We start from the raw sequence: 23896 nt of genomic DNA, 5'->3' as shown, positions 1-23896 counted from the left end.
AGGCGACATGAGGAAATACTTTTTGCACAGTGAGTGATTAGGATCTGGAATGCACTGTCTGAGGGGGTGGTGGAGGCAGATTCAATCATGGCCTTCAAAAGTACTTGAAAGGAAAAAAAATTGCAGAGCTACAGGGATAGAGCGGGGGGAGTGGGACTAGCTGGATTGCTCTTGCATAGAGCCGGCACGGACTTGACGGGCCAAATGGCCTCCTTCCGTGCTGTAACCTTTCTATGATTCTTCTGTGATTCTATGTTTCCTTTTTAAGTATTTATCCAATTCGCTTCTGAAAGTTATTACCGAATCTGCTTCCGCCACCCTTTCAGGCAGCGCATTCCAGATCATAAAAACTCACTGCATAATAAAATTTCTTCTCATCTCCCCCCTGGCTTTTTTGCCGATTATCTTAAATCTGTGTCCTCTGGTTACCGACCCTCCTGCCAGTGGAATCAGTTTCTCCCTTTTTGCTCTATCAAAACCCTTCATGATTTTGAACACCTATTAAATCTCCCCTTAATCTTCTCTGCTCCAAGGAGAACAACCCCAGCTTCTCTATTCTCTCCACATAACTGAAGTCCCTCATCCCTGATATCATTCTAGTAAATCTCCTCTGCACCCCCTCCAAGGCCTTGACATCCTTCCTAAAGTGTAGCATTTGTATCTGCTGTGGTACTTTGCTGTTCTGAGGGTAAGTTGGGGGATTTACGAAGTAATCATTAAACCATGTGTCTGTAGAAAATACCAATGTCAAATCATGTTGGTGACTAATTTATTGTAATAGTATTCCGGGAGAGTCTAACAGCCCAACTTATTGTAGCTCTGGGGGTAATTGTGACTGGGTGATAGTATAAAATAGACAATATTGCTTCAGCTGTCCATTGTACATCTCTCCTGATTTTCATTACCAATGAAGTCAAAATGACCCTCTCTATGTGCAACGCAGTGGTAGGATGAGTTCTCTTCTGGTGGTCTGAATTCTCAGTCTCATCTTGGAAGGAGCTGAGGTGGGACACTTCAGATAAAGAGATGGAGCCTGAGGCACGTCATGCCATTCTCAGTCAGAGGATGATGGAAGATCTCACAGGACCTAAGCACAACCAGAGAAAACAAGTTACAAATTAAGCAGTACAATCTGGATGGTTAGTGAGCAGACGCTACCCAGTCCAGTGATAAGAACCTCACTGATAGATGTTTAAAGTACTGTGCAAGCTACAATTTCATTCATTTCAATCCGGTAGGTTCTATGAGAGGCGTGTTATCCTCTCTGCCAGAATTTTTTCGTTTCTGCCCTCTGCTCAGACGATGCTTAACATCCAGGCGGGTAAAGGTGGAAATCTAATCCACAGTCGCAAACCTCATAGAATCACAGATTCATCTCTTGGGGAGTGACTTTAACCTGGCCCGCCCAGTGGGAAAGCGACAGGATTGGATCGTCCGCCTGTTTTACATCCTGCCTGGTTTTACTTTCTAGTAAAATCAATGGAAAGTAAAATCGGGCGGTGTAAAATGGGTGGTCGAGTCGTCAGTCACTCATCCAATGGGGGAAGGGTTAGGTTAAAATTACCCCCTTAAGTATAAATAAAACAATTGTACTTTATTATGAGGTCAAGTGAATATGCTTCCTGTGGCTTCACACATAGATAAGGAAGCCTTGAAACTACACTTTGCGATAACAGCCTCTGGACATTTAACGCGATTCTCTGACATTCCTCTCTCCGCTATTTTCAGAGGCAGGCAAGGGAGAACATGGCTGGACGATGTCACAGAATGGGCAGGAGTGGCCCCAATTCATCTATGTCAGGACCAGAATGTATGGAGTACATTGATTCCCAGCCTCCAGAACAAACAAGGCACGAGGGTAAATTTTCCGAGGACGAGCTCCCAGTGGAGCCTCATTCGACAGGTGTGAGGATCACGGGGACACGGATGGAGTTTAGCATTCTCTCCTCCCAATGGCTCCTGGTTATTTTGGTCACCGACCTCTGTGCACGTTCCTCCAACCCTCATCTCCTTCGGGGGCGCTGAGATTTACCCCACAGAGAGACAGAAATACAAGTCACTCCTCTTAAAAGCAAACGGCTCAAGAGAAAGTACTTTGTGAAAGTGCATTTCGGATGAGGCGTTAAACTGATGCCTCATCTGCTGGACGTAAAATATCCCATGGGAATATTTCGAGGGAGAGCTGGGGAGTTCTCCCCGTTATCCAGGCCAATATTTATCCCTCAAGCAACATCACTAAAAACAGATTATCTGATCATTTGTATGTTACAACAGTGACTACACTTCAAAAAGTATTTAATTGACTGTAAAGCGCTTTGGGACATCTTGAGGTCATGAAAGGTGCTATGTAAATCCTTTCTTTCTTTCTGTAATTCAGTATCAAAAGCCGCCTGGTAATATAAGACAATGATCGGCATGTTTCTATTAAAACTGAGACAGTTGTGTGTCCTGTCAATGAAGGTGCACGTGAAATTTAATAGTGGAGGGGTATAATCTGTAATTGGCATTAATCTACATGAATAAGAGTGGAGCTCTGAAAGGGTTGAGAGATAGTGGTGGTGGTGATGGGCAGGTGATCTGAATGTCATAAATATGGCTGATATTTCTCAGTGAATTTAAGACAGCAATCCAATTGCAGAGTTCAGAGGTTGACCAGGCTTGCCTCTCATGTGTTGATATCACCTGAACTCCTAAACTGAATCACAGACTTGTGATTCACCGAGAGTACTCTCTGGGTACAAAGTTTATGATCGATATTAATCAAGATAACATGAATTTTTTGTGACAGTTGTCTCTTTTCATTGGTGGTCTGTGCCTACCTCTATATCTATTTATTTGTCTCTAAAGACACTTTGTGAAAGGCTTTGGTGGCTATGGTTTTGCTCAGTAAATTATTAATGGGTTTTGAGGGCAATGTCCTGTTGTCTTAACATGTTGGTGCCACTTCCTGCACCAAAGATCTGCAGTATAAAGTCTCACTCCACCAGATCCATTTATTCCTGCCTGATACCCAACATAGCTCTGTCTCCAGCACTCCAGCATTATGGTGCAGGAAGCATGCAGTCAGAGGTAGATAAATAAATGGGTTAATGGAAGAAAGGGAGCTTTGAGCTGTGTCCTCGCTGGTACAGAACAAGGCATGAGCAAGATGATTAGAACCAATGCTATGGATTTGGGAGAGCTTGGTCACAGGCAAAATCCCAAAGTAACCTCGCTTCCCAGGACATGTTTGACATACTAGCAGATAAAGGCTTTGCCATTTTTGTTGCGTTGCCCACAGAAGAAGCAACTGCATCCTTCAAGAGTGTAACCAATTTTGTGAATACTTGTCATGATTCAGGGATCTGCAAAAAGGCTGTTAAACTATGAGCCTTTGCAGATCCCTGAAGTAGATTTTAAGGAGCTTCTTAAAGGAGGAGAGGCGGGGGGGTTTAGGGAGGGAATTCCAGAGCTCAGGGCCCAGTCAGCTGAAGGCACGGCCGCCAATGGTGGAGCGGATAAAATCAGAGATGAACAAGAGGCCAGAATTGGAGGAGCGCATAGATCTCGGAGGGTTGTAGAGCTAGAGGAGGTTACACAGATAGGGAGGGGAGAGGCTATGGAGGGATTTGAAAACAAGGATGAGAATTTTTAAATCAAGGCATTGCCGGACCGGGAACCAATATAAGTCAGCAAGCACAGTGGGTGATGGGTGAACAGAATTTGGTGCGAGTTAGGGTGCAGTCAGTAGAGTTTTGGATGAGCTCAAGTTTACGGAGGGTGGAAGGTGGGAAGCCGGCCAGGAGAGCAATGGAATAGTCGAGTCTGGAGTCTGAAGGCATGAGTGAGGGTTTCAGCAGCAGTTTAGCTGAGGCAGGGACGGAGACGGGCGATGTTACGGAGGTGAACGTAGGTGGACTTGGTATGGAGAAGATATGGCTTCAGTCTTCCCAATATTTAATTAGAGGAAATTTCTGCTCATCCAATACTGGATGATGGGCAAGCAGCGCGACAAATCAGAGACACCGGAGGGGTCGAGAGAGGTGGTGGTGAGGTAGAGCTGGGTATCCTCAGGTTATATATACCAGGGCCCCTGTCTAATCAACGTGTGTTACCACATCAGATGCTCCTCTATAATACAGTTGCTGCAAATTTTACTTTTGTTGTCGCGGCTACACATGTGGGCTGGGCTTTTTCGCTTCTGCACTCGCTAGCCTGTGTTTTATTTTTGTGCATTCACTTCAACGGAGGGAAAAATCACAGGCCTGCAAGCACAGGAGCGGAAAAGTGCAGCTGTGAACCGGATGTTGCATACATAATGTGAACCAATCAACACGGCCATCAGGAATCTTTGCCGAGGCTGAAACACTTTCTATTTTTTATGCCATTGAGGAACACAAACTTCACGATGACTCATTTCACCGGTGAGAGAAATCCCAATAGGTAATAAAACACTCGTCAGACAAGTCATATTTTAATCTTATTCATCATTTTCTCGTTCCCCTGTTCCCTGTAGAATCGTCCATGCCTTCAGATTATGGCAGTGTCCAATATTTAACAAGATTAGAATTCAAATCCTCCCTCATATTTAGACACTGCACATGCCAAAAAGCAGGGCCCATTTTTTTTATATATAAGATAAACAAGTTAAGCTACTGTACAGTATTCTGTTTGATTTTGTGTAAGCTTATTATTCTCAATCTCAGTAGGTCTCTCCACTGCACAGGGACTAGTACATGCTTTTTAGCTGCTCGACACTTATCTCCACGAGCTTGATGCAGGTTGACATTTACAGGTGTGCAACCAAACACTCTCTAAAGCCTTGACCTTAATCAGGGTTCCAAGGTTGTTCACGCAAAGAGAGCCCCGGTTTGGGCCAGTATTGTGTCTATAAATAAAGAGTATGCTCCTGAAACCAATTTATTTTTCATGTCATTCCTCGATCGATAGCAAAAAGAAGTTGGCTGAGAGATTTGCTGTTCTTGTCTTTCTGCGTAAAACGATCTGCAAATATTTATAAAAGGAACAGTCATCCAGATGGAATTTGTTTGAGATATGCTGGCCGGGAAAAGGAAATATTTGCAGGGCAACAGGGAAAGAGCAGGGGAGTGGGACTAATTGGATAGCTCTTTCAAAGAACCAGCACAGGCACAATGGGCCGAATGGCCTCCTTCTGTGCTGTATGATTCTGTGATAGGCTTTCTAAGAATAGCCTTGAAAATTTCACACGTATAATCCAGAAAAAGTTTACATCATTTACAATAGGCCACCTTGATCAATGGGTTGTGATAGTCAGGGTTAACCCAATCAATGGCATTGTGCATCCACCAGAAGTATAGTGGGGGAGGACGTCCGCCCCCGAGTTACACTCCCGATCCTGCCCATTTCCTTTTAAATATTTTGGATGGACCAAAGAATGTTAAAAAAAACTGCGGCTGAATTTTGAATTGGCAGTTTCCTTAGTGTTCTGCTATTGATTACAGTAGGGACTACAGCCTTTTAAAATTGAACCCAACCCTTCCAACCTTCCTAGAGGCCCTTAGCAATAATGGATGCACAGGCTCTCCTGTGTTGACAGGGCACAAATTATGGGAAATACGGCATATGTCCTATTCCCCTCATTTGCATGTCATCATTATTCACCCGCCCATATGCAGTGGGCCTTCCCAATTATGGGTGGATGAATTACACTTGGACAAATGTAATATTGTGTCGCCATCCGCAAGTCAACCGGAAGTGTTGACAGGTAAGAAAGAGGCTCGGACATGGTGTAATTGGGTCCTGCACCTTGCTAGTTAAGCTAGAGAGGAGTTTTGGCCACTTTATGTTTATTCAGGATGATAACTTCTGCCATAACTTCATCTTAACACAAAAGCAGAGAGTGGTGAAATACACAGCTGTCCTGAAAAGAGAATTGACAGATTAATGTTTGGGTGAGAGACCCTTTATCGGAATTAATAAGTTGGATCTCCCCGTTAAAATCCTAACCAAAATGAAGAAGGGAGGGGAGAACGTTAGGTAACGGTGAGAATCAAAATATATTTAAGATCATTTTTAAAAGCTGGCAAGGGATACAAAGTGGTGGATGAGCTACAAAGGTCCTCTCCGTCAAACAACGAAAAGGCATTAGAAACACAAGAATGAGTAAAATAGCTCCAAGTGGAAAGGAACACAATGGAATTCAATGCAAGATATCAACAGAAAATGGAAGAGGCACTTAAGGCCTGAAGTTGGTGAAGCCAATGTTCAGACCAGAGGGCTGCAGAGAGTACAGAAGCAAGATGCTTCAGGCTTTTCTTCTCTTTGTGCACCCTGATGCTGCTTCTCTCTCTTTTCCCCCACCTCCCCAGTTCCCTCAGTTTGCACTGAGCTTGGTTGGGGCAGTACCGACCAATGATGGGTGTTGAAGTACAGAACCATGGGGAATGTTTGTGGACAGATGGAGATATTTGGCAAAATGGTCACCCAAACTGATATTTGGTCTTCCTGGTATTGAGGAGATCACACTGTAAGCTAGATTGGTGTGAGTACATGTAAATGGTGTCTCACTTGGAACAAGCGCATGAGGCTATGGATAATGTTGGGGGAACAAGTGAATGGGGAGGTATTGCAACAACTATGGTTGCATGAGAAACCTCTTTTTACCTCTAATGTTGAAGCATTGAGTTGTGGAGTACTTGGCCTTGCTCATCGGGAATTCTTCAGATATGTTAGTCTTCTCAGCCACCACAAGGAGCATTTTAGAGAGACATCTATCTTTGGTACAGTTTCCTCCAATTGTAACCTTACACACCACCTTAAATATCTTCTTTACTTCTTCCAGCAGCTTGCACTGTAGAAGCCCAACAGTTGTAGACGTAAATGGGCAAGGTCCATGCACACTAGCAGTAAAAAAAAAACTTACCTGAATTATGGGATCGTAGTAAGGCTCCTCCAAATTGGGCAACACACAAATCTCATCACTGAACCATCCAGACCAACATCTGAAGTGCTTCTACAGAATGAATTGATCCAAGATTTACTGTTCCTGTCCTTCAGTATAAATAGAAATTTACATTCTGTATAAATCAAAGCCTTGAACTTGGACTGCTCTATTTTGAGACGCTTGGATTCAGAATGTTTCATGTATAATTTGTTTCTCTTAAAAAAAATTTTAATATATTTGTTGACTGACACTTGAGAAAATAAAGCATATGAGGAATAAGCAATTTTCAAATACACTGACCTAGAAATTGGTTGATGCCGCACCTGTTATACAGGCATAAAACGAGCGCCAAAGCATCCAATATGGCGGGGGGCATGCGCACACATTCCATGCCGGAAGTGCGCAGCCTGCCGTATCAGTAAAGGAAGAAAAAGAAGCATCCAGAGTCTGCGTCTAAGGGAAAGTTAGATAAGTACATGAGGGAGAAAGGAATAGAAGGATATGTTGATAGGATGAGATAGTAAGGTGGGAGGAGGATTGTGTGGAGCATAAACACCAGCATAGACCTGTAGGGCCGAGTGGCCTGTTTCTGTGCTGTAAAATTCTATGTAATTCTCTGTAAATAGAAGTTAGGTCCTTTGCATGTGCAAATAAGGGACCTAATGCCTAAATTGGTCTGCCCTGAACACAGCATGCCCATGATTTCCTGATTGGCACTCCCAGCAAAAGAGGCTTCACATCCAGAGTATATGTTGGTGAAATTGGCCGTATAGTCCTATTTCCGTTATATGCCATATCTTAACATTTACATTTCATGTGGGATCCGATAGTTTAGGACATTTACTGTCACACGGAACTCGTCTTAATGCTTGGCTCCTGAATTCTATCTGGCGAAAAGGGATGGAATTAACTCGCTTCTCTAAGTGTGTGTGAGATTGTGACTCATAAGTTTAACCTTTAACCTCTGTACTGCATCTGCTGAGTAAATTATATTTTATTTGTTAGAATTATAAGATTACGATGTTTGTTCCTAATATACACATTACCATCCACAGTTCGGAGACTGATTGGCACCTTCATGTGTCCTGTCAATTCGATGATCCTGGTTGATTAACCAGGCAATGTACTTGAGTAATGTGAGAAAAATAATCACTGTCCCAACCCTAACTAGTTTTCCCACTCATTCCTAATCAAAACTAGCAAGTAGGAAAAGCCTAACGAACGAGCAACAGTCAAGATTGACATTCAAACTGAGGCCAACTACCAAGCAGCAAGTTTAAAGGTTCACGGAGCCATAGTAGGGTTGGTGACCTGACTGAAAATCAGAAAGAACCAGTGAGTAAAGCCTGACCAAATCTAAAGCAATTGTCAGCTGATCTGGTATCAGATACTCAGTATCACCCATTACATTGAAATGGATGCAAATGGAAGATGATAAATAGATTGAATTTGAGTGAATGAGATAGGAGCAGGTCAATAAAGGGTGAATGGGAAAGTAAAGTGAAGTGCTAGGGACTGATAGCAATTTCTGTAGAACATAAGAACATAAGAAATAGGAGCAGGAGTAGGCCAATTGGCCCCTCGAGCCTGCTCCGCCATTCAAAAAGATCATGGCTGATCTGATCCTAATCTCAAATCTAAATTCATGTCCAATTTCCTGCCCGCTCCCCGTAACCCCTAATTCCCTTTACTTCTAGGAAACTGTCTATTTCTGTTTTAAATCTATAGACTGTTCTTCTAGAGGCTGTTTGCAGAGTGGCACTGATGGTGCAATGAAGATCTAAAGTCTAAACATGGATAATGTGCGGGAATGAAATCATCATTAAATCTGTTGAGCAGCATTTCAACACCAATGTCCAATGAGGTATTAGAATACATTATTATTTTATATACGGGAAGTAGAATATTCATTACACGTTTGGCAGATAACTGAGCCTCCGCTTCCTCTCTGCACTATTTTTAGTGACTAGTCGTTAATGCGTTCATGTAAACCCCTGTGGACAGAGCACCAATTAATACATTTGTCCATTTTAATGCAGTTGTTAACCCTTTTATTTTAAACTGGTTAATGACTACGTTAAAATAGTGTAGAAAGGAATTGATGTGGACACAATAACTAGTGCACTAAAAGTAGCCCTCGAGGCAACTAGAGGAGAATTCCAATCCTCCTCCTCTCACTTTCTCATCATCATGAATAATTTAAACAAAGATGAAGAACTGCAGGCTTAGATAAGATCTGTTGGTGCTTTATATCAAACCCGTGCAGAAATCTGGCCAGTCTGTTTGTGATGGCGACTGTTTCTATTTATATTTAGAGCAACTTCTTTTTAAAAGCATTGTTCATTTTCTGAGCCATCCTGATTATTTCAGTCGCAGGAGCAACTAAGAGGTTATTTTAAATAAATAGCATCAATGCTGATGCTTCGCTTGTTTGATATTGGGGGGGAGAGAGGGTAAAATTGTAAGAATTGCATTCTCAGAAATCCTAATTTTCCAAGCCCCAAGATCCCACATCTTCATTACGAGAACAAAACAGGCATTCTCCCATTTTTCATTAAAAAAAATCAGAGATGGAAACTCACCAGTAGCTCCTCTCACACACCTTGTAATGGCTGATCTTCGAGTGCCATTGGCTGAAGCCTAGCAGTAGGTCATCCACTGGCCTTCCTGCTTGGGAATTTTATGTGGTCGCAGAAGACTGAAGGAGGAAGGCAAGGAAATATCTTTTCAAAAATAAGGAACGTCGCTATTAAGAAAGAAAATAACTGTATAATCCTAGAAGCTCAAAAAAATTACAAAATTAGGAGGGTTATGGAGATGTTCATCAAAAAGCAGAGTGAAACATCGTAAGGTGAGACTTCATTGGAAATCAAGTCAGTCAGTCATGATTCAATATTGGCTGAGTACAATTGTATTTCGTGCAAGGAATTTAATTTAACCAACTGATGCATATACAAGCTTTATATTTTACTGTTTTTGTTCTTTCCCTACATTACAATGGGGACCATATTTCAAGAGTGCTTCAATAGTTGTGAAACGCTTTGGGACATCCCGAGGACCTGGACGGTGAGATATATATAAATGTAAGCTCATGCTTTTCTTTCTTTATCTCTATTGTAAATTCCCAACCTGCAGTTTGCTGTATTTTGGTGTCACTATTTATAGCTCAAAAAAAAAACCTTGCATTCATAAAACGCCTTTCATGACCTCAGGACGTCCCAGTGTTTCACAGCCAATGAAGTATTTTGATGTGTAGTCACTGTTGTAACGTAGGGAAATGGGGCAGCCAATCTCTGCACAGCAAGATCCCACAAACAGCAATGAGATAAATGGCCAGATGATCTGTTTTAGTGATGTTGGTTGAAGGATAAATATTGGCCAGGACACCGGGGAGAACTCCCCCGTTCTTCTTCAAAATAGTGCCATGGGGTCTTTTACGTCCGCCCTTGGTTTAACGTCTCATCCAAAAGATGGCACCTCTGACACTATAACACTCCCCCAGTACTGCACTGTCAGTCCAGATCATATGCTCAACTTAGGACTTAGTTTCCTCTAGTTTTGCACTCATTAATATATCCACATAAACTTCCTTGGCTCACTCTTTAAACGCAGTCATTTTAAACGGGTTACCTGTTAAAATAATACACAAAGGTACTTTACATAAACAGGTGAACCGATGCTGGAGGAAATCAAGCCTCTTGTTATTTACCAACTGCTCGGATTGGAATTGATGATATATTTCACTACCTTTTTTGAAAGGAAGGAGGACGTATCTGGCAAACTGATCATTAAAGACAGATTGGTACGTTGCATTAAAAACGGCTTTTTAACTGAAAAACATAGAGGGGAATTTTAAACCCCTCCCCCAGACCAATGGGGGGTGAAGGTAGCTGGCTGCTTAAAATCGGCAAATATGTGAAAGCCAATCCCAGCCCGTCACGAACACGCCTTATTCCGGTTTAACCGCGGTGGGTTTGGGGTCGGAGTAACCCGCTCTGGAGAGGCGGGTCCATCATTACAATATGTTAATGAGGCTCCAATCCTCAGATTTTGGCAGCCATTTGAATTTAACGCTGGCCGGCCGGCCGGGTTTCCCAGGGCTCAGGAAACCCGGCAGCTGAAGGGAAACGGGAGGTGCCGGATCCAGTGGATAAATACTATTTATTGCACTGCTTGTGGGCCAGGAGGAACCGGAGTGCTTCCTCCCGGCCCCTCAAGCAAATCTTCTGCTGCGATCTCTTCCCCCCCACTGCGATCGGCCAACCCTGCACAATCTGCCCAGCCCCCCCCCCCGTCACGATCTCTTCCTCCTCGCAGCTGCGGTCTGAGCCGCCCCCCCCCATCAACCACCACCCCCCTCCCACCCCATCTCCTCGATTGCCGCGGATTGTCCCCAGTGCTCTCCAGCTGCGGCCTTCTACCCTAGACTTTTCTGCCTGGCCAGCCTCTCAGTCTAGGCCGGCTGCCAGGCGGAAAACGGAGTCAAGAGATTCTAATGAGGTCCTGGCCTTCCCGGTATTTCCGTGTTCCTCGGCCGCTGACACATACCCCCGGCTCCCTCCCCGCCTCCCCGTAAATATCGGGGCCATAGACTCTACGATTACGTCGTATGATAATAAAATACCAAAGCTTGATGTGTTCCTTTGCAATTCCCTCACTGCTAATTTAGTGGAGGCGTTAAGTTGTTTAAAACAAATAGATTGACATCTCTGTTACAATAATGGAGAGGGGAATTTTGGACAAACATGTTAAGTGTCCACATGCTCAATTGGTATCTGTAGTTTCAGGGTCTTAGATCTTAATTGACAAGAGAAAAGTTATTGACTGTATTTCAGTCTGGGAGGGTTTACTAACAGGAATGGATGATAAATTGGTGCAATGTCATCCAATAGTACATCAAACTAGGCTGAAGTGTTAACTTTGAGCAAGAGAGTCGCATGCTGCAATAATTCCAAGCACCTTGGGGATAATATTATAGTAACGAACACATGGTATTAGGCTGTCTAAATCAGTAACAGGCCAGTTAACAAGAACTGATAGCTGGAAGGGTAAGACGTCCATAAAAGCACTTTCATGCCTCTATCAGTTCCTAATAGTTTCCAATAGTCACCCTGTTAGGGATTCAACTTGATTAATGATATATTTGATCGCCAGATCATTTTTTGTTATCATTCAACCGTAGACAATTCAATAAAAGTGTCATTTTAATTTCCAGACTAATAACCGTTCATTAAGTAACCCCCTCAACCTAAATTACTAAACTCAAATATTTCACATTATGACAATCCCTTATGAAGAAGAGAATGATTTAAAATTCTTGACTATATAGAACTGTGGAGTTAGTAATAAGACCAGAATTTAAAAAGCACCTCCGTAACCCTTAAGATTGAATTACAGGCTTACATTTGTCTTATAATATACTTACTATAGCCCCAAAAAATGACATCATTAAAAATTGTTAAAATTAGCACTGAGGTGACATTGAAGACTGCGAGAGTCTATTGTAATGCCAAGATAGTAGAATAATCTTGCCATGCACAGCAGGGTAAATTAAGTAAGGGAGTTATTTTGCAGAGAGTTATAAAGCAAAAATTACAAGGGAATTAAGAGCCTATGATTACATGACTTCTTTTTGTGTCAAGTTTATGTTGTATCCCTTGCTCACGTTCATAAAGCTCCTTGCATTGTGTGATCAATATACCACATCTATTCAGTAGGACAGCAACATAATTCTGACAAAATCATTTAGACATATTGGATGTGAGATTGCTTTCAATAGTGTTTGCAACAAATGCTTTAGCACAGTCATATTGAATTCCACCACGTGCTATTTAAATACATGTGTTAGCCCACAGAAGGATTTGATACAAACTTGTCAAACCTTTAAAATAAATGCTATCGAGAGTAATTTGACCCTTATACAGTCATGATTCTGAACTTTCAAACAGTGAGATTTAAAAGGAGTCCATTAGTTGTCAGAATTTTAAAAGAAGTTCGAGTTAATATTAGGATAGTGGTCTTTAAAATTATGGAAGGGTTTGATAGGGTGGACATAGAGATGTTTCCACTTGTGGGGGAGACCAGTACTAGGGCCATAAATATAAGATAGTCACTAATAAATCCAATAGGGAATTCAGGAGAAACTTCTTTACCCTGAGAGTGGTGAGAATGTGGAACTCGCTATCACAAGCAGTAGTTGAGGTGAATAGTGTAGACGCATTTAAGGGGAAGCTGGATAAACACATGAGGGAGAAAGGAATTGAAGGTTATGCTGATAGGGTGAGATGAAGAGGGGTGGGAGGAGGCTCTATTGAAGCATAAATGTCGACATAGGCCAGTTGGGCCAAATGGCCTGTTTCTGTGCTGTAAATTCTATGTAATAAGAATTTACTCACCTGCAACAACACGTTTATTCATTTGAATGGGTTCACTCAGTTTGTTAAATGCAATGCAAGACATAAGGCAATCAATTAATTTTTAATATCAGGCAATGTGTGAGTTTACTACTGTGACTTCTATTGCATTGATTTAAAAAAAAGCATAATCAGAAAAGAAATATATAAATGCGTCTTTAACAATATTGTGTCCACTGGTTTTTGATCTTAATTATAAATTAGCAACTTGGCCTCCTATGGACAGCTGATTGTATTGTCATAAAAAATGTGAAGCTGCATCATGGATGAAAGTATTTCTGCCTGATAACCACTGCAGCTGTAGTGGCTTCCACACCGAGCAGGTTAGCTGCTGAAACAAGAGACAGAGATGATATTGTCTGCCAGGGTACACTGTGTGAGGATTTCTGGATGGACGGATTGACTGACACTGTAACTGTAACCCCCGCGGCCTCCAGCCCCACAATCTCTCTGATCACGATAGGTCCCCTACTCCATGTTGCATAATAGCACATTGACTGAGGGAGCTTTTCTAAGTGATCACCAAACTTAATTGAGAAAAGCATAAACCCAGCACTCCATTCCCACCACCTACCATCTCCACTGCATAATGAAACTTGGACACAGAACTGAAAGTAGAAAGTTGTTTTTTTTTGTTACATACCTTAAAAAAGGACCCAGGCAGCTAGACGGTTCTCCAATGTGCTGCAGGAACCAACGTAAAAACATTTATATCCAGGCACAGATTGCAAATCAGTAAGAAAATTAATTATTAGAACCGGTAAGTAAACACAGCATTAATCCATTAGGGGTGGGGTTATCATGAATCACTATTGCTGAAGAGGTTCAGCTAAAGCCTCGTATTTTTTTATTCATATTAAGTCATGATTCGTGCACTGGTAACATTTTGCATCTTGCTGATACCAAATATGCCTACAGCAGCAGTCTTGTGCTTTATTTATGTCAAGGTCCCTTATTTCAGAAGAGAGCCTGCTATATAGTTTCTATATAGTTAAAGAAACTGTAAACTATTAGCAGACAGATCAAGGGCGGTTCTGGGATTAGCACCCGCTGGTTAGCCGATCAGAATGTGCAAGATGCATACAACTGGTCAAGATACCACATTTCCCCTTGGTCTGTTAAACAGGAAATGTATCAGCTTGGACTGCCAAATAATTCTTTAATGTCTATATACTTGCTAGTGCCTCTCAGTCTTCCTTTGTCACTGTTTTATGCTTCGTGACAGCTGGCCATAGGGAGCCCGGAGCAGATATTTTATATAGAAGCCCCACTTCAATTACGTCACGATGACATAAACTGGGCTTGCTGCCACAATACTTCTTACCCAGTCATATCGCTGGAGGGTAAAATTGATTTTTGTAATTTCTCCACAAAAATGTTTCCATTCACAGTACCCCTGACCAGCAGTTTTAAAATAATAAGAGACAGGAGCGTGGAAGCACTAAGAGATACCAATAAGCATACAGTTGCCATGTCATCCTAAATGCAAAACTGAGCGACAATTCAAAATGGTTACAATTCATCTTTAAGAATGACTTGGCATCGTTGCAGTTCCTGATATTATTGCACATCTTACATCTGAATGACTGCAGTTTTCATGCAGAATGCTGCTAAAACCTTTTGTTCTACGTTATTTGGCTCAACTTAATCTTCAAACACCATCAGAAAATCTCCACATCAGATGGTAATGCTGGCCTGCAGCTATTGCCAACAGTGAAAATCTTATTTATGAAAAAAAAATCCACTAACTTTATACACAAACAATAACACAAGCCTCTTAGCGAATTTAAGACATTGAACCAATTCTAGAGACCAGGAAATGTTGATAAAGAGCAAATCCCTTATTGCATCACTGTGATTTATTTAGGGTAAGCCATTATTTTCTATAATTGACTTCCTATTGACTCATGATGCGCGTCAAAGATTTCATTATTTGTTTTTTCTGAGCAGCAAAAAGAATCATTTTAAAAAGGGCTCGAACAGTGCTGTCAACTTCTTCCATAACAATATCCACAGTAGATAATTTTTCTTAAGAAAAAGCAGCAGAGTGTAGAAAACGGGGTGAGTTCCGAAAGTTCAAACGCCAGTGTGAAAGACCTGTTGTATATGAGCATCTAGTTATGGCCTTTTGCACAAGTGACATGCTATTCTGTTCATCCTGTCAGCGCAAAGCTCCTGGTCCAATCTTCAAACAAATTCTGGAAGGCACAATCTAACGCCAACAAACTGTTTAGTATTCCTTCACACCTGGGAATTTTGGTTGACTCACATGCAGAATTATGATCCTCTAAAAAACAACATTAACAATAAATAAACATTTTTGAAAAATGTAATAAAACATTGACATGTACACCATTAAAACATATGTTTTGAAACATGTCAGTCACACATGCAAAATTCTCTGCCACACTTGAAGTATAAAAAGGCCATTTCTTCCTGATTTCAAAGAAACTTCAATTAAAAAGAAATTGTAGTGATAAGACATTATGGCCTTAAAGAGACAGGCCAGGCTATACACAGTTCCCCCTTAGCAGCAGAATAAAATACATTACAAAGTATATGTTCCAGTTCATATACAACAGCATATTGCCTGACTTACTCTGAGAAATGCCACAGGAGGTCCTTTAGTGTAAATACGTATTACTGACACTGAACTTACTAAAATTAATTTATATTTCAGCTGGTCGGAGAATATTATTTTCAGGCAGTTTATTCTTCTCGCTTTTACATTCATCATAATTTCCTGTGTGACAATTCTTGCACTGTTGGGTGAGTTACATATTATAGCCTCTTTCCTTAAATTAACCTTGAAACTCAAGATGTATTAGATAAAGTAGACACTAATTTATTGCATCAAATGAGTCAATGTTTTGCGTTAAACAAACCATACAATATAACTTACAAATCAAACATGTAAACTCTTTCCAAGCATACTGCTTCACAGTGTCTTTTAAAAAAAAATCTTGTAGGAACAAAATACTCTGTCTTACTTCAAACCACTGCTCTGTTCTTTATCTGATATGTGAAATGATAACATTACAGACTGTCGTTTTTGTATCTGTTAGGACAATCCGCAAATATACTTCAAGATACACTTAGATAGCACTCAATGGGTTAACTCTCCCGCTGAATATTATGGAAGCATTTATGCACAATTTTCTTTTAAAAATCACAAGATTCAGATTTTTCAGTTTATTCAAATGATGTCATTCATTTAAAGAAGCATTATGTTGGGTGAGATTTCTCCATTCATTGTAGTTCTATCTAGTGCCGCTTATGTGGATGTTAGGTCATCTGAAATAGGTTAATGTTTCAGCAAAGTGCCAAAAAATTCTGGACTGAAAGGATTTAGAACAGACATCACAGCATCTGGAACTTTAAAAAAAAAACAGAACCAATTAAAACCAGGACAGATTTAATTGCTTTGGAAATAAAAATGTAATGAAAACCTACAACCATTATCAACTGTAGGACATTGCGAGGAGAAGCAGAGCACAGAGACAGGAAGGCTTGTTTGGAAGCACGCTCTATTTACAGGCACAGTACTCAGGCCAGATTAAATACTGCGACTTAAGACAAAAATAAAAGCCTCCTACAATCTTGAAGGTACCAGGTAAAATAAAGCTAAAAAAAAGTAGATCCTTAAAGTGCATTTTTATGCAATTAGTCAATGGGTGCAAAATTTTGGAATCTACCTTTACTGTAAAACATTTTTTTATTGAAAATCCCTGAGCCTCGTGGTGCCAATAGGTAGTCAAGCAGTTTCCCTTCTCGGGGTGGCTACTTTGAGTCCTCTTTCTTTGAGTTCTGTTGTGTTTTGGAGGACCCGTATGTCAGGAGCGTCTGAGTGCTTTTGTGGGACACTGTCTGTGTGCTGTTGTTTCTCATGATCTTTTTCCTAGTGGAGGGATTGCCTATAGCTGTCACTGTGGGCTGGTGGCTGTGGTGACGTGGTTTGGAGACAGATGATGATGATTTAGGTGCTGCACCGCCAGCCCTGTCATGACTATCGTTAGGAGTTGTGGCAGCGGCAGTATTGGTCGTGTTCTTCTGCTCCTCCTCCTCCTCCTCATCGTCATCGTCATCGCAGCACAACGCATGATAGAGGACCTTGTCACTGAAACGGACTCGTTCCCTGGTGCCAGACGTCCTCGGGAGGGTCTTGTGGCTGGGGGCACTGCTGATAGTCTCCTCGCTGGACGAGTCAGGGGCACAGCCCTCAGGTCCATTAGGAATTAAACCTCCGTTCATCATCCGGTAATCTGGCTCCGATGGGTTGGGTGGGAAGTCCTTGTCATCTCCTCCAGGATCAACTTTGGTCACCTCCGGTGGCAGCTCCAGGAAAGAGCAGAACTCCCAACTGTCCGACAGGATGTCCGGAGTCAGGAACCCCAGCTGCCCGTAGTCAGACAAAGTCCCACATTTGTTATGGTTTCTCACCGTGTCACTGCTGGATGTGCTACTCATTGTGGCAATGGTCCAGTCATCCAGTTCCAGCTCAAAATCAAAATCAGATGTCAGCTTGTCGATCTGTTTTACTACCTACAAAAATCACAATACATTACCCTATGGCAAGAGAAAATGGGGCTTTGAAAGTTGCTGTCATTCAATAAATCAAACCCTAAGAATACTAATTGATAAAAATGCACGCCTAAATAGTATGTCCTGCAGAAGGCAGTCAATTTATTCCAACGATTAAGCATTAAACATTTCATAATCATGCATATTTCCTCGTTAATGACTTCGTTTGTAGCTAATAGCAACTATTTAACAATAGGAGGCTGCAAATTAATGTCAGATTTGATACACGGACGTATTATTAGTTCAATCGCGATTAATTCTAGGAAAAGGTGACACTTGAGAAATGCAGACAGACATGGTTAAAAGTAGTGAGAAGAATCTCGGTGCTGTAAACCGTCTGGAACCATTCTGCTCACTTCAACTGCCAGGATTTATTTTTCGCGTGTGTGTAACAGTTAAAGGTGTAAAGTAAGCAAGGCATTACAGGAAAGCAATCAATTGATTCAAAATGACAATTTAGCGTTCAATGAAAGTGATTCTCGGCAAAGATGCAAAAACCGTATCTAGAAAACAAGATCAGAAAAAGGTAGAAATCCAGAAGGACAGACACCTTATATTTAAAATATCTACTGTGAGATGCCATGATATTAAATGCGCGTTATTAATTATTATGTGGGCATCAAGAATGAGATCGCGCCCGTTATCTGTATTTCTGTCTGAGGTTGGTATCAAAAAATGTCTGGATAATATTTACTGGTAGTTTTACAGAGAGGGGAATCACAGAGGACAGGAGCTGTATAATCTTCTGGGGTTTGCTGGCGAGAATCAGCTCAAGCAACGTCGGCGATGAATAAATTCAGTGGGCACCGTTTCTGGGTGAAGCCGGTGGTCCAAGGGAACGGGGCTTTACAACTTCGACCCCCGTCTTTTAGCAGGAACAGAACTGCAACATGTTCAGAACAGCAAGCATGGCAGCCGGACAAAGTTTACAGGGACAATATTGGTTGGCTTTGATCAATGATTCGCGCTATTCCCTTCTCACACATGACAATGCCCACTCCCCTTTCTTTATAAATCTGCACTCAAATCAACCTTTTTTTTGTTTGCAATTGCAAATATTAAAATTACATAACATGCAAAAACAATAACAGCTCAGCTTTTTAATACCACGAATGCTTGAGGTGGATGGAAGATGCAGGGAAATGTAATCCTCATTTTAATGACTCTCTGAGTCGTTATTTTGCTAAAATAGAGAGAGAGAGAGAGAGAAAATCGTGCTTACCTCCTTCAGTTCCTTCGCCACTTCTTTCAGCTCCTGTAGGATGACTTCCAGCTGGTCAATGACCATCTTCATGCGACCTCTGATCACCTCTTTCACGGGGGGCTGGGCTGAGATCTCACTGCTTTCCTTGGGAGAGCAGCCCCTCGATGACATTATTCAGAGAGCTGGGTAGAGGCGGCCCGCGCTGTCCATTCTCCTCGCCGTTTCTCTCGCTGGTCCTCCGTCCAGTTGGCCGTGTCTGGCACACAAGGGGAGGAATCACCATCTTCACACCAACGCAAGGAGCAACCTTGCCCGGGATCTCTCTCTCTCTCTCCCTCTCCCTCTCTATTGATCTTATTACATGGCAGAAAGGCAAAGCTGGAATAACTGGGTGGTGGGGATCCGGGGTGGAATTCTCTCGGATCACAAGTTTTGTCTTTTTTGTTGTTGAAATAGATGAAAGGTTTTTTTTTTATCCTTCCCCCCACTTGCTGCAGAATTAAAAGGTGTCTGTTTGGTAGCCCGGCGCCTGCGCACTTGCAGGAGAGCCAGGACAACTTTGTGCCTGGAAATTCATGGAGAACATGTGTCAGGAGCTGTCTCTGGTTCTCCTGACTCCCCTCGGATTAACCCTCGAAAGGATCGCCGGATCAGACCATTAAACATCCTTTGCTCAAATGGCACTGGGGCTCCCTCTGCCAAGCGTGCTGGAAAAAACACTCAGCAAACAAGCATCAGCAATGCAAATATAAATATATAGAAAAATCCTTTCCAACTTCCGACTGCAAACTGAGGCACACTGAAAAAATAAAACGCATGCACTTTTAACAGCAAATTACAGGCAGGCATCATGCAGAGCGAGGCAAACCATGATGAGGTAAGCTTTATGCAGCCAACTCTACTCTCCAAGGCTCTCTCTCTCTCTCTATCTGTATATATTTATTTATATATATATTTAGGGGGAGGAGGGTGAAATTAATTGTCATGAAACATCATTGAAATTGATGCGAGCATGCGTCCAATTGCACTGCATTTGCTCGATTCACCAGCTGTAAAAAAACACAGACACCCTGTGAAAAAAGGATCAATTTTGAGCGGAATGAGCAATCAGCATGCATCTCTCTCTCTCTCTCTCTATATATATATATATATATATTTAAAATGATTATTTTTAAGCATACTTACTTCTCCCTATTGCCCCTATTTGGAAATCCCAATATCTTCTTGCAGAGCAGGCAGGGCAAAAGGGGCCTGTGCAGAAACCCAAATGGTCATTTCGGGTTTGCTTTGCGGTGTCTGTGTGACCGGCCCGGCTCTGATCCACCGGCTTATCCTCCCCGGCGCTGCGTCAGTGTGCAGACCCCTGTCGGCAGCTCCACCGCACTCGAGCTTATTACCCCCGGCTCCAAGGCACAGAGTTAGAGAGAGAGAGAGAGAGAGACGCTTCCCTCTGTCGCCACTAACAATTACGTTGCATCAAAACTGTAATTTATTTATTGCAAATCCATCCACTGCGTGCCTGACCCATAACTCAGGGCGTAGCGTTGAATTCTCTCATTTAAACGCTTTATTGGGCAATTCCCTTAATTTAAAAAAAAAATGAAATGAATCAGTTTTATGCTGGAGGAATCACGGCCAAATTAAGAAAACAAATAAATATGACAAACTCACCCGAGCCAGATCAACAGGAGAGTAATAGGAGCGGGAATGGGACCCAATGCACTGTGAAATTTGACATCCATTAACTGTTTTTGAATCTTAAGTTGTAACTTTACATTTTAAAATAGATTCCTGTTTTTTTCTCCCAAATTTACAATAATTTGCTTTTCTGTGCAAGTATCACAGACTGTCGAGTCTAAATCCCACCTGGGGAGATGGAATCAGGAGTTGTTGGTGAGGACAGTGTTATCTAGTTGGTGCAGAAGGGTTAATTGTGGTATTTTATAATGCGCAGTATGTTGTGGGCTGGGAACATTTTCTCTAATCAGTACCGTCAGATACACCGAGTCCACCTGAATCTGGAATGATTTCCCCCTCCCGCAAGTGTTCACACACACACAGCAATCTGATATCACACCAGCCACTAGAGGGACTGACACTTTGACTTTGTTTGAGTTATTTTTGTTCCCCCTTCCCCAGTTCTGATCGACGAGCCCCGAAAGGCAGAGAGGATGTGAAGCAGGCCAGATTTCGGCGTGTTTGTTACGGTTTGGAGACACGTTGCCCCACTGTGATCTGAGCTGTTCCTATCAGCAAGATCTTGATCAAAGGCATCGAACCGAGTTGCTGATCTTAGCAGCGACAGGCCCTCTGCTGAAGAACTCTCCTGCTTTTCTTCAAATAGTGGCCATGGCATCTTTCACATCCACCTGAGAAGGCAGAAGGGGCCTCAGTTTAACATCTCATCTGAAACATGGTACCTCGGACAATGCAGCACTCCCTCAGTACTGGAATGTCAGCCTAGATTATGGGCCATAACTTGCTGTACAGGGCACCTAAAGGCCGTTAGTTAGACTTGCCCTTGCACGTTTAGGTTTTTAAATTTTTTGTATGGCAAGTTGCGGAAAGTGTGCAGAGTATCAGACTAGATTATATACTCCAAGTGGGGTTTGAACCACGAGCATTCTGACTCAGAGGCAAGATTGCTACCAATGAAGCCAATCAGACTTGGGAGACGACAGTAGGACTGAATTGTTCAAAATGGATACTGGTCTTAAACTAATACCTTAATATATTAATGCCCTTAATGAGATTTCTATCGATATATTAAAAGTCTTCAGTACAGTGCACACTTCCTTTAAGTACTGCACTTCTTGTAACACTTTCCACACTGGATTATATGATGGAAATTATCGTGAAGCACTTCATAATTGCAAAGAACTACATCTCCTGATATTTATCAGTAGTCAGCTTACAAATTTCTGTAATCATAATAGGCTCAATTTGAAGATTAATTTTAAATTTATTTGATCTTTTATGATTCAGAAAATCTTTTGTGGGTCATGTAGAGGCTATTGGATTGCTGTCATTTCATAATCTTTTATGTGGAACCTTTCTTGAGAGAACATTTACACAGACAAAACAATGCAGTTGTACAAGGAATACTCTTTTATGTGGATGTAAAGTGTTTTCTGTTTTACATTCGGGCTCTGTGGGTGTAACATTTCTCAAATTAAATTTAGCCACGTAATGTGAGAGCACTTCAAAGAGATGGTCTCTTACTCAGTCTTGTGCACTGACTGGAATATTACTGCAAGTGGTGCGAAGCAAACCTTAAAAAGTTTTCACGTTTTATTTTTAATCTTTCTAATGTTAGCTGAATATTCTGTCTGCTGTTTGCTGACAATATAATTCAGCTGGCATTGAGGATAATGCACATTTCCTTTAGATACCGCACTTCCCACATCACACTTTCCCAGTCTCATCTTGTTGATAACCCCCACTATTGTTAAAAAAAACACATATCCTCTGACTCACTCTGAGCGATGCCATGGGAGATCTACTGGTAATATTATTTTTTAAACTTTGGATCTGTGTGCGTCACACACTGTCCAGTGTAAATTTCGGTGTCACGTTTTAAAACACAAGTGTAAAATAACAAGAACCATCCAGGAACACAAAATGTCAGAGTCAGAGGGAGGAGTTTTAATTTGTCCCACAACGGGCGGGAGAGGGTCAGGGAGGTCAGGGGAGCGTTTAAATCGGTAAATATGTGAACTCCGACCCCAATCCACCATGAACACGCCTACTTCCGGTTTAACCGCGATGGGTTTGGGGGCGTCCGAGTAACCCGCTCTGGAGAGGCGGGTCCATCATTATAATATGTTAATGAGGCTTGATTCCTCAGATTTTTGGAGCCATTAATTGGCTGCGGGCCGAGTTTCCCAGGGCTCAGGAAACCCGGCAGCTGAAGGGAGGCGGGAGGTGCCGGATCCAGCAGATAAATACTTTTTATTGCACTGCTTGTGGGCCAGGAGGAGCAGGAGTGCTTCCTCCCGGCCCCTCAAGCAAATCTTCTGCCGCGATCTTCCACCCCCCACCTCGTGATCTGCCTACCCCCACCACTATGCCCCGATCGTTCCCTCCCTCCCTCCTCCCTGCCTCGCTCCAAGCCAATCCTCACCGTCCCCCCGTCTCCCACCATACCCTGATCTTTGCTGATTGCCAGGGACCGTCCCCAAAAGTCCCTGGCCATGGGAACTGCAGGCTACCTGGCGGGAAACAGCGTAAAAGAAGGATATTGAGTTCCTGCCGTTAAATTCAGCAGGACCGCCGCGTTCCCATCATTTCCGTGTTTCCTGGCTGCACACACACGCCCCTGCTCCCTCCCCGCCTCTCCGTAAATATTGGGGCCAGAATGTCTGCAGCCTCTTAATTAACCTCTGTATTAATTCAACCCAATGTTACGAGCAATTAAAGTTTGTACCATTAAAAGGACATACACCTGCATTTTAACATTATATTTTAATAATATTTGTGTTTTGCACAATGTAATGTTCTTATCTTTATAAAACAGTGCAACTTCTGACTTACTGTGAACAATACTAAGGAGAGTTGCTAGTAATAATACAAAATAGTAATGATGAGATGTAACATGCTAACCTCGTAAGGCTCCCCAAATTTAATAAATGCAATGAGAATAGAGCAAAACATTACATACCTTGCCGGAATGTGAATAATAAGAATGAATAAGAAATATTTTAAGTCTTTCATTGAATAAATGTAGACTGATAATAAATATAATGGATAAAAAACATATGTGCAGTCCACTGTCTCGCAGTGATATTGTGAGAC

At 42.0% G+C, this 23896-nt stretch overlaps 1 protein-coding gene across 1 annotated transcript; it reads right to left on the bottom strand.

The window, feature by feature from the left end:
- Positions 1-16240: 16240 nt before the first annotated feature.
- insyn1 (inhibitory synaptic factor 1) lies at positions 16241-19816 on the bottom strand. Its single transcript, XM_067973295.1, has 2 exons — positions 19121-19816; positions 16241-17859 (listed from the first exon to the last, which is right to left on the bottom strand). Exons 1-2 carry the CDS (start codon positions 19271-19273, stop codon positions 17098-17100), a joined length of 915 nt encoding a protein of 304 aa, XP_067829396.1. The 5' UTR covers positions 19274-19816; the 3' UTR covers positions 16241-17097.
- Positions 19817-23896: the final 4080 nt, after the last annotated feature.

Source organism: Heptranchias perlo, chromosome 38 (assembly GCF_035084215.1).
Source record: "Heptranchias perlo isolate sHepPer1 chromosome 38, sHepPer1.hap1, whole genome shotgun sequence".
NCBI classification, from domain to species: Eukaryota; Metazoa; Chordata; class Chondrichthyes; order Hexanchiformes; family Hexanchidae; genus Heptranchias; species Heptranchias perlo.
Note: the sequence above shows the minus strand (reverse complement) of the source record. Positions and strands in the feature narration are given on the sequence as shown.